General features: G+C 31.6%; 1 protein-coding gene across 6 annotated transcripts in view; it reads left to right on the top strand.

Moving 5' to 3' along the window:
• The window catches only part of VPS13A (vacuolar protein sorting 13 homolog A), a 238,714-nt gene that overhangs the window by 194,204 nt on the left and 32,154 nt on the right, over positions 1-12,356 (top strand). For all 6 annotated transcript variants that reach the window (XR_004230796.1, XM_031945506.1, XM_031945511.1 and 3 more), the window contains 4 exons: positions 6,264-6,377; positions 8,661-8,803; positions 9,643-9,724; positions 11,658-11,771. Coding sequence is in view for 5 of the 6 variants with exons in the window: in XM_031945506.1 (XP_031801366.1) it covers positions 6,264-6,377; positions 8,661-8,803; positions 9,643-9,724; positions 11,658-11,771 (453 nt within the window). In the remaining variant the exon portion in view is untranslated. The remainder of the gene's footprint in view (positions 1-6,263; positions 6,378-8,660; positions 8,804-9,642; positions 9,725-11,657; positions 11,772-12,356) is intronic.

Here is a 12,356-nt window from a genome sequence, read left to right as displayed (position 1 = left end):
ATGAAATTCAAGACACATAATTTTTGATTATGTTAAATTAAAAAAAAGTATACAGTCAAAAGTAATACAAATAAGATTAGAAGGAAAGCAGAATGCTGGGAAGCAATCTTTACTTGAAAGTGTCTTGATAACTGAGAACTGAATCAAATTTTCAGAATACAGGCCATTTCCCAACTGATAAATATTCAAAAGAAATGGACAGATAGTTTTCAGTTGAAGCAAAAAAAGCTGTCTATAGGCACATGAAAAAGTGCTCCAAATCATTTTAATTAAAGAAATACAAAATAAAACTGTTGTGAGATATTCCTTCATACTTCTTTGGTGAACATGACAAAAGAAGACTGATAAATATTGGAGAGGATGTGGAAAAATAGGGACATTAATGCAATATTGGTGGAGCTGCTCTAATCATTCTGGGGAATGATTTGGAGCTATACCCAAAGGGCAACCAGATTGTGCATACTCTTTGACCCAGCAAAACCACTATTAGATGTGTGTCCCAAAGAAATCATGAAAAAAGAAAAAGGACCTACACGTGCAAAAATATTTATTTTAGCCTTTTTAGTGATTTCAAAATATTGGAAATTTGAGGGGATGCCCATCAATTGGGGATTGTTTGAACAAGGAGTCATATATGAATGTAGAGTAGTACTATCGCGTAGTGAGAAAGGATGAACAGGCAGATTTTAGAAAAATCTGGAAGGACTTTTATGAACTTACTCAAAGTGAAATGAGCAGAATCAGGAAATCATTATATTAGTATCAAAAACATTGTGTGATAGTTAACTATGAATGACTCAGCTCTTCTTAGTGGTACAGTGATCCAAGACAAGTATAAAGGACTTATTAAGGAAAATGCAATCCATAACCAGATGAAGAAATGATAGTCTCTGCAAAAAAGAAAAAAGAGAGGCCTTTTTTTTGGGTGGGGGGGCGGAGGGGGATGGGAAGGTCTTAGAGGGTTTGCTACTTGTAAAGATTATTTGTCCTGGCTTAGGAGAGGAGGATGAAGTTCGACCTCCTAGGAACAACTGGTATTTGTGGGATTTTGAAGATGGGATCACAAGAGTACCTTCTAAAGCAAATGGGACAAGAAGATAACTAGGAGGAAGTTATAAGTCAGTGTTGAACAGTATAATTAGGGACATGGCAGGACATGTTCTGCTATGGGGAAATATCCTCTCTTTCATCTGAAAAAAATTATATTTTTCTGGGAGTGAGTTAGAATGGAAAGGGGGAATCTGTGAGGCAATCTGTATGTCAGTAGGTGAAACTACTTAGATGCAAGAATTTAGAATGGATGCTTTGAGTGTTTTGACGTGAGAAGGGATGCATGTAATAGAGAGGTACTCAGTAAGTATAGGGTCATGAAAGAAAGTCTAGAGGAGATTAGAAAAGACCTAGTGAGAAAAATCCTTTGGGGAAAGAATATGAAAAGAAATTAAATTCTAAAAAGCTAATAACTAGTACAAATCGAAGGGGAGAAGAAGAATATAGAATCTACTGAAAGGAATAAAAGGGTCAAGAATTAAATAATCAGATAAAAGAAAAAGAAAATCTAATAATCAGAACTCTGAAAGGAAAGGGGTGACAAGTAGAAGGGAGATCTAGAGTGAAGAAGAGAATCAGTGGGGGGAAAAAGTAACTGAGAAGACATGGGAGAAAAATCATAACTTGGGAGATAAACAAATTCAGAGACAAACTGAGAAAAATATAAACAAACCTAGCTCCCATAACTTGCAAAGTGAATGAATTAAATCAATACAATGAAAATGAGTGATAGATTGAATAGGAAAACAAAATCTTATCTAATTTTTAAAAGAGATACTTAAAAACAAACAAACAAAAAAATCCACAAAATTAAACTGATGAACTGGAAAAAATGTACTATGCATCAAGTGAATCCAAAAAAGGAGCAATTGTAACCATGTTGTCTGATAAAACAAGAATAAACATTCAAAAGTAAGAAAGAAATAAAGAAGGAAACTACATTATGCTTAAAGGAACGTTAGACAAAAAAGTATTAATAACAAACATATACTCTCTAAATAACTTAACATTTAGGTACATAAAGGAAACATTAACTGAGCTAAAAGAAGTCTTAGACAGTAACACAGCAGTGACAGGAGACTTCTATGCCCCTTTCAATTTTGGTTAAGTCTAATAGGAAGATAAAAGGGAAAATATGGAAATGAAAAAATTGCAGGAGAAACGAGTTAAAAAACTTAAAACAGTCTTCTAAACAGCACTGCAAAATAGGGCAGTGTCTTCTCTGTCACCTGTAGGAATTGGAATACTTCAATACTCTATGGAAATTAAAAAAAAAACTTGACTGTGTAATAAGGCACAGAGACTTTGTAAGCAAATGTAAAAATAATATAATTCGCTCCCCCAACAAAATCAAAAACAGTAATTCACATTTTTACAGATCACAATGCAATTAAAAAAAAAAATCATTGGTTCAGGGACTTCACACAAAAGATATAGATCTAAATGGAGACTAAATGATAGAACCTCAAAAGTGAGAGAGTCAAAAGACAAATCATAAAAAAAAATTATTATAATTATAAGATAATAATTAATATAAAACAAAATTGCATTGCTAAAACAACATAGCAGAAATTCTGGTATGCATGTTAAGCAATTTTTAGAGGAAAAATCATATCTATACAAACTTATATTAACAAAATAGAAAAAGAGAAGATATGCATTTACAAAATTAGGAAGTCAGCAAATAAACGCACCTAAAATAAGTAGGAGAGGTGATAAAGGAAGGGGAGGGAGCTCTTGTTGCAAAGCTTCAGTTTTTTAAAAACAATCTTTAATAATATTATTTCTTTATGATTATATAATAGTAATATTAATAATTGCTGATATATAGCACCTTGAGATTTGTGAGTATTTTATATACTTTGTCTCATTCATTATTAGTATTCGTTCCAAAGTGATGCGTGGAAGCATATACCATATACTCTTTTCCCTGTCCCCCACTGACTTTCCACTTTCTCCATAACATCTGTATCTGTTTATTGATAGTCAGACTATATTAGACCTAAATGAGTAAGATTATCCTGTATAACATTCCATTTTTGATAATATGATACTTTATGGCACAGAAACATTGCACAGCTGATGTTTCCCACTTAATTGAAGTAGAATGCAGGATAAAGGATGTCACTTATGTAATGAATGTGTCCCAAGAGACATACTGAATATTCATTTTAAGAGGTAAACTCACAGTGAGTCACACTGTGATTCCTGTTTATGAGATGACTTCTGTTATCTGGTTTGGAAGAACCAACATTGCTTATAAGTAGTTTCACATTTATTCTTGTCATCTCTCTCACTTGTTTGCCTTGAGGGTATAATAAAGCCTCAGGTTTTTTTTGATGAAATATGAAATGAATCTGAGAGGATGAAATAATAACATGCTGTAGAAAACAGAGGAATGAAATCGAAAGACAAAGAAGTTTTTGCTAAATGGCTGGATAAATTCCAGATTCTTCCTGGAGAAATCAGTAAAGAAGTTGAAAGAGTTTAATTATAAGTCCCAAGTAATAAGGAATCTCATTCCAGGAAATACTTGGTTACCTCACCTTGTATTACTTACAGTGCTTATTTTAGGACAAAAAGTAAAAGAATTGAAAAGTTCACCAGATTGTCCAAACTAATTTAACATATCCCTGTAGAGCAAAAGTCAGCCTAGGAAAACATCATTAAAATTTTGATGGAAGATATGATTTGAGATAAAAATATAAGATGACAAAGATATAGTACTCAGCAGACTCATGCCTGTATTTCATGAATATTTTCTTCACAAAGACAAATTTGTGTGTTAGAATGTGATTTTAGTACCAAGCAACATGATAAATTGAAATTTAAGTTTCTTGTGATGGAATAAAGTATTTGTAGACTTACTGAGTCATTTTGGAATTAGCTATTTATGTAGAAGGGGGATAGATTTGTTAGAAATAAAAATTAAACCAGAATGCATAAAGGTGAGAATACAATATGCTCTACTACTTTTTGAATTAATGGGTGAACACTTAAAACTGGCATTTGGGACAATTAAGAGACCTGAATCTCTTTCATAATTATTTATAAATGTACTAGATATAAAAGTCCAAAACAAAAATGTTAGACAGAAGCTCAGCCAGTCTTACCCAGCATATACTCAGTCTCCTTATATCATTACTAATTTATGGTACTAACATATTGACAATATGTTGTGAAAATAAACCAACAGTTTTACATACCTTTTATGATTCAGGCATTATTTGATATTGGGGATAAAAAGGCAAAAACAAAACAGTTTATGCCCTCAAGTCATTTATGTTTTATTAAAAGAAAAAAAAAACAATAAAAAAAGAAATGCTGGGCAGTATCACCTCACAAATTATCAAACTAGCTAAGAAGGAAAAATACAAGCCTGAAGACCTTAACTGTGAGATTTAGTTAAGTCAGTTCCTCCCAAGATCAAAGAAAGAAGACTACAAACATAAAAAATATACACACATACAAATTTCACGGATGGACTACTGAAATCGGCACATTTGGATTCTATATCTCACGTGTCTGGGATATTCCACAAGGGAAAATAGCTGTAACTCTCAAAATGATAAAGCAACTACATCTGAACAGATATATCATCTCCAACATCTGTGTTGGAGACCACAGAAATTTTTATATACATCAGTATGTCTTGAAAAAGGAAACTTGCTTCAAGTTAACATAGAACAAGGGTGAGAAGTATTTAGGCCTCATGCCCACAAAATCATTTGGTCTGGCCTTACCAAGGCAACCCCTGGCAATGATGAGCTGAAAACCAGGTACAGCAATCTCCCACTGTTTGAGTTACATAAATTGATGCTTTTGTAGAATCCTTGAATGATATAAATATTCAAATGGGTCCCGCCATAGAAGATGTCAACAGCTACTAATCCTTAGTGTCATCTTGATATAATTTCCTTATGAGACTGCTCTATTCAGTGTGTAAAAGATAGTCTTCATGGAATTGAGACTACAACAACATATTCAAGATTGATGAGGGTTCTATATAAATTTTTGGTTTTATGGTCATATAAGAGAAAGTACCCCCTTTGGAGTTAGAAGACCTGAATTTTATTCTATGGTTTCTGAGACTGACTGAGAGTACTTAGATTGACAAATAACAGGATCTCTTTGTGCCTCCCTTGCCTCATCTGCAAAATGTGGATGAGGAAAGAGACTCTTCCCACCTACTTCAAAGAGTTCCATTTAGTAAACTTTTATTAAGTATCTCCTCTATGGCAGATACTGTGCTAAACACTAGGGATATAAAAACGGGTTAAAAGATAGGCTCTGTCCTCAAGAAATTTACAGTTTAATAGGTGAGGTAACATGCAAATAAATATGTACAAAAGGAGCTATAAAGAGGATAAATAGGATATAACAGAGAGGGGACACTGGAATTAAGTATTGCGGAGGGGCCAGCCAGATAGCACAGTGGATAAAGCCCCAGCCCTAAAGTCAGGAGGACCTGAGTTCAAACGTGGTCTCAGATACACTTCCTGGCTGTATGACCCTGTGCAAGTCACTTCGATTGCTTCAGCCAAAAAAAAATGTTATGGAAGGCTTCCTGTAGGAAGTAGGATTTTAATTTGGGATTTAAAGGAAGTTAGGAAGTCATTGGGAGTAGCTTTTGTTTGAAGTTTTGTGATTTGTTACAGTTTCTATGAGTTTGTGTTTGAGGTGTCAACAGTTATTTTTAAAAAGATGATTTTATTCATTATACCACTGAGTTTTGACATCAAGGAACAAATAAAATGGAGAAGTATTCTGTGTTTGACAAAGTCATGGTTTTTCCTACTTGTGTAGTTTTACTTATACCCATGGTGCTGATATATGTCTTAGGAAAACTATTCTTAAATGGTCTCTTTGTGTTATGACATATTCATTTTCCATGGCTGATTCATGGGGTTATTTTAGAAATAAAAATGAGACATTGATGATGAAAAGCTTTTATGATTAAAAGCTTGTAGATTTAAGAGGTTAGGCATCATTTATCTCTTAACTTTCTGTAGTTTTTTTTCTGATATATATGCGTGTGTGTTCGTGTATCTACACATAAATCAATATATGTGACTGCTTAATCATTATATATAATATATATATAAATGGAAAAATATATAACATTTCTTAAGATTTTTCACTTTTCAAATAAGTAGTGTTTTTATAATCTTTGCTTCAAGGATTTCAAATATTTTTAATTCTGTCTGCTTTAGGTTGAATTTTTCCATAAGGATATTGAATGTTTTGAGCAAGGATTTAAGACAGACTCATTAACAGATATATCACAAGTCAGCCTTTATGAGTATTTTCATATTTCTCCTATCAAGGTATGTTGAAACTCATGTTCCTGAAAAAGAGTCTCTTCCTATAATTATTATTATTGTTGATGAGGTCATTTAGCTTTTGAATGAAGATTGCTAATGAAGGAATAGCCTTCCAATGCAGTTTATTCCACTTTTAGATAAGGAATTCAGAGTTGGGGTTTTTTAATGGCAAGACTATGTTCGCCATTATGTAACTTCCAGTGATTATTCCATTTTTGCCTTCTGAGACCTAGCAGGAAAAGTTTAAACCTTAACACCACAGCTCCTCTGTAGTTTGAAAATACTTATTTATCTTTTCCCCCTAAATTTCCTTTTCTCTAGATTATGTATTCTCAGTTTTTTTTTTTTTTTTTATTTCTTAAATGATACCATCTGAAGACTCTTCACCATTCTACTTTCCCTTCTCCAGATTCTGTCCAATTTATCCTTAAATGCTTTTCTGTTTCCTAAAATATATTCATTTTCTGTGATTGATGAGATAATGATTCTCTATTTAAGCACATACTTAGTGTGATATAATGATATAATCACTCTAGTTTATTATTTGATATGATTTAGTTCTTGATCTTATTTTGGGGGCTTGCATAGTACCCTGTTGCTTATATTGAGCTTATATTGACCTGAAATGTAAATTCTTTTTTTTTTTTTAAATCAATATTCTAAACATAGCTAAAAGATATTGCATTTGTGAAGTTGGTCTTTTAAAAACCAAGTGTATGATTTTTTTTTCATTTGTACTTTTAAAATTTCATTTTATGAAGTGCAGTGCAATCAATCTATTAACCTATAAAAATCTCCATGGATTATAATTATGTTGTTCATGACAGCTAGACTTCACAAGTTTGTATTTTCTGAAACATTAATAAGTAACCTCTTACTGTTTACTTATTTGCAAATTTGTTTTGACAGAATGTCATTATATGTCATTAAAGCATAATTTATCTATAAATTGGCAGTACTTTGTTTAACTACAGCATAGTCATCAATTATATAATATTTTCACTTGTTTTTTTTTTTCCTATATTACAGAACATTCGGAAAAACTGCCTTTATAACATTTGAGATTATGTTTAGCTTTGGAAATTTTAAGATTAAATAAATCTAATTACTGAACTCAAAAATAATAGATTGGTATGACTATAAGAAGTTTTAGTTCAAAGTTTTAAGATTTCTGTGTTTATAAACTTTGTTGAAAAGAAGTAACTTGGTGGCATCGTGGAGAGGATGGTGGACTTGCAGTCAAGAAATCGTGATTCAGATTTTGCCTCAAGATAGTTATTAGTTGTGAGGAAGTATGCATAACCTCTCTGTGTTACTTTCCTCAATGAAAAATTTTGATAGCAGTAGCATCCATCTTAAAGGGTTGTGAGGACTAAGTGAAGTGCAACATAAGGTATTTTGTAAACTTATCATTAACATAAAAGCCAAAAGCCTGTTTGAAAAACTTGTGATTAACCTAATTTTCTAATATCAACACATTTTCAGTGATCTAATCTATAATAGCTAGTTGTGCTACATTTATTTTTCCTTCAGCGTCTTTACAACTAACCTGTAATGTCTCTGCTAGCTTTCTGGACAGTCTCAGGAGAGGCCTTGGTCTTTAAGTGGAGAAGTGATGAAGGCAGGAGAGCCACCACGAGGCTGGTCAAAGATGGAGCCTGAATCTTGTCTGTGTCTGTGTCTGAGACCCCCAGTTCTCTCAGCCCTTAAATACCTCAGTATGATTACATCACCAGTACATTGAGCATGTGCCAACTGTTAGGAGAGCCATTACATCACCATATCACACTGAGTATATGCTTAACTAGAGTGATTATATCATTATATCACACTAAGTATGTGCTTAAATAGAGAATCATTATCAATCACAGAGTAGGTGCTTAACTATAAGCACCCTGCTGTCATTATCTTAAATATACCTTTTCAGAGATCAGGCCCTCTGCATTAACCTGAACAAATAAAGTTTATCAGGAGCTAAAGTCTTCATAAGGGACAGAATCAAAACATTTATTTCTTTTATTTAAATTTAGTTTTCTCAAATTCTCATTGAATTTAGTAGGATGAGCTTTTCTTCTTCCATTCCAAAGTGAAAGGGAATAATAACAATGTTAATGTTTCAGTTTTGAAATCCTTAATAGTTAAATACTTAGCAAGTTAAAAGAATTTGAAAACTTGTATGTTTTTTATAAATTATGGTTAAAATGATATTTTAACAGGCATGTGGAAATATATATTGAGTTGCAACTAGGAAAGCATTTTTCTACTTATGTATTTTTTTCTTTTTAGCTGCACTTGAGTGTTTCATTGAGTACGGGTAGAGATGATGGTAAAGATACAGCACAAGGAGGATTGATTCCAGTTCATTCAATAAACCTCTTGCTGAAGAGTATTGGTGCCACTCTTACAGATGTACAAGATGTAGTATTTAAGTACGTAAATATACACATTTATAGATTTATATTATATTGATGTCTAGATCAATACATTTATTGGTAATTTTTATCTTTATGAACAATTGAGTAATAAACGGAATTGTCTTTTCCCTTGAATACCTTACAATCTAAAATCATATGAATATATAGCCTGTGTGTGGGGGGAAAAATGCCCTTATGCATATAGACACACATATCCTTAGCTTAAATAATTAATTGGTTTAATTAGGGAAACTAAGGAGTGTGCAAGTTGAAGCAAAATGTGAGCCTAGAACCTTCCTAACCTTCTGAAAGAAGTTTTTTTTTTTTTTTTTTTTTAAGGATTTATATGCTCTGCTATACTTTTTGAAAGATAGGAGAAATGTAGCATAGTAATTGAGATATTAGTGAAGGAAGAGTGAATTTTGCAAATTTTGAGTACATTAATCCATATGAAAATCTTTTTTAAAGGAGGTTATCAAAATTATGAATTGTGATTATATGTGAAGTTACAGTAGTAGTTGACACATTTTATTAAGGGAAATGCTAAATTTTACATGAATGATACATGTTCTCTGGTAGCTTTAGAAAACACAGATGAGAAGTAATAATGGTTAATGCAAAAGATGACCCATACTTTGTAATTGGAGGGAAAAAAAATATTGCTTTTAAAAAAAATTAGAAAAGGAATCAGAGATGTAAGTAAAATAGTAGAATTTGTGATTAAAATAGGAAAAATGTATATGAACTGAACTTGAAAGAAAAGAAAAAGTGAAAGAAAAGGTGAATGAATGATAGGTGACTGTTGAAATTACAGCTTTGGGCTTTACCTTTCCTTTTTTCCTTTTTAATTTCAGGCTGGCATTTTTTGAACTTAACTATCAGTTCCATACAACACCCCAACTACAGTCTGAAGTCATAAGACATTACTCAAAACAGGTTGGTCTGAAATTCTGTTATAAAAGGGAAGGAAAGGATGTTTAGCCTAGTAAAATCACACCCTAAATAATGAAAAATTTGCCATTCTACTCAGATGCATGCACACATACAGATAGATGTAATCAGTCAACAGTTAGTAGATGCCCACTGTATGTCAAGTGTGTTGCCAATCACTGGTAATAGAAAAATAGACAAAATGACTGTCTCTGACCTCAAGGACCACTCACTTACACATATGTAATATCCTGTCTCTTTTGTTTAGAAATACTATAAGCAGGGGCAGCTAAGTGGTGTAGTGGTAAAGTACAAGCCCTGAGGTCAGGAAAACCTGAGTTCAAATCTGGCCTCAGACACCTAACACTTAGCTGTCTGACCCTAGGCAAGTCACTTAACCCCAATTACCTCAGAAACAAAGAAAAAGAAACTAGAAAGACTACAAGCATTTCTTTAGTAATTATTTAGAAAATCAAATGACATGTAAATAGACATTTTAAATGTGCTTTGAATTTTAAATTGGCTTGAAATAGTCTTTTTTTATTTCAGAAATAATTGTATTTCATGACATTTCTTTAGTATTTAGCAACATAGTATGAAGGTGCTTCTTTTTTAAAAGCTCAAGATGGTGGCATAGAAGAGGAAAATACTAGGTTTTTGAATAAAGATAAGAGGCAAAAAATAAAAGCTTGGGCCATTTATGTATTTTTTCTTTTTACTTTTTTATGCTTCTCTTGAGTTCTATATTTAGAGGTCAAATTTTTTGCTTAACTCTGGTCTTATTATCAAAAATACATGGAATTCACAAGTTTCATTGAATGTCCATCTTTTTCCCTGAAAGAAAATGTTCAGTTTAGCAGGGTAATTTATTCTTGGATGCATTCCAAGATCCTTTGCCTTTTGGTATATCAGATTCCAGGCCCTTCAATTCTTTAATGTGGAAGCTACTAGGTCCTCAGTGATCCTTATTGTGGCTCCTTGGTATTTAAATTGTTTCTTTCTGGCTGCTGGTAATATTTTTTCCTGGATCCGATAGTTCTCAAATTTAGCCATGATATATCTTGGGGTTTTAATTTTGGGGTCTCTTTCAGGAAGTATTCGGTGAATTCTTTCAGTGGTCTTTTTACCTTCTGTTTCTATGATATCTGGCAATTCTCTTTTTTTTTTTTTTTTTTTTTTTTTTTTTTTTTTTTTTTTTTTTTTTTTTTTTTTTAATAGCCTTTAATTTACAGGATATATATACATGGGTAACTTTACAGCATTAACAATTGTATCTGGCAATTCTCTTTGATGATTTCCTGAAAGATAGTGTCTAGGCTCTTTTTTCATCATGCATTTCAGGGGAGTCCAATAATCCTTAGATTGTCTCTCCTAGATCTGTTTTCCAGGTTGGTTGTTTTTCCAGTTAAGTATTTTACATTTTTTTCTATTTTTTCTTTTTTCTTTTCTTTTTGTTTTTTAGTTTTGCTCTAGTGATTCATTTCCATTTGTTCAATTATGAATTTTACTGTGTTATTTTCTTCATTTACTTTTTTTTTTTTTTTGCTTCTTTTGTATTTGTCCAATTGAATTTTTAAATGAGTTTTGTTCTATGGAATTTTTTTCTATTTCACAAATTCTGTTTATTAAGGAGTTATTTTCTTTTTGCATTTCACAAATTCTGTTTTTTAAGGAGTTATTTTCTTTTTATGTTTCATAAATTCTGTTTTTCTGGGAGTTGCTTTCTTTTTCCATTTTATCAAATTTATCTTTTAATGAGATATATGTTTTTTCCATTTCACTAAGTCTATTTTGTAGAGAATTTTCTTCAGATAGTTTCTCTGTTGCCTTTTCCAAACCCTGTTACAAATTTTTCATTTGCTTTCCCCATTTTTCTTCTAGCTCTCTTTTAAATCATTTATGTATTTTTTAATTAACATGGTTTTCTTGTTTCTTCTAGGCCATTAGGCAAATGTATGTTCTTATTCTTGGGCTTGAAGTTTTAGGAAATCCATTTGGCTTAATTCGAGAATTTTCTGAAGGTGTAGAAGCATTTTTCTATGAACCGTATCATGTGAGTTAGTCTTTCTTTTCTTTTATAATATGTTAATAATATCAACAGCACTTAACCTTTTAGGATTTTTGTGAAGATAACATAAGATAATGCTTACAAAGTTCTTTGTTAACATTAAAGAACTGTATAAAAGATTATTATTATTATTATTATAATAAGAGACTTACTACTATGATAGATGTAGCAATTCTGCCAAAACTGAAGTAATAAAGGGCCTTTCTCTTTAGCAATGATTTGTTTGTTTTGCTGTTCAAAAAAAAAAATTAAGGGACATCCTTTATGGGAAAAAAAATTATAATTTTAAAAGGGTTTCAAGCATTTATGTTAGGGTGTAAAATACTTTGTTTTAAAATTTATGATTTTAAAATTTTATTTTAAAATTGCAATCACAATAAATGCAAAGCAAAAGACATCTACATTAAATCCTGTTAATATTAAGGACTTTTTTTGTTTTCAAAAGTGATTATTTTAAATTTTATTGTTTCTAGAGCTAACATTGAATACTCTTTAAATTCCAAATCCCTTTTTGATGTTAAATATTACATTAGGATAGTTTACTCATAATAAAGTTTATACTAACCTTGA

The sequence above is a fragment of the Sarcophilus harrisii genome, chromosome 1, assembly GCF_902635505.1.
Source record: "Sarcophilus harrisii chromosome 1, mSarHar1.11, whole genome shotgun sequence".
Classification (NCBI taxonomy): domain Eukaryota; kingdom Metazoa; phylum Chordata; class Mammalia; order Dasyuromorphia; family Dasyuridae; genus Sarcophilus; species Sarcophilus harrisii.
This window is presented reverse-complemented; position numbering and strand designations above follow the sequence as displayed.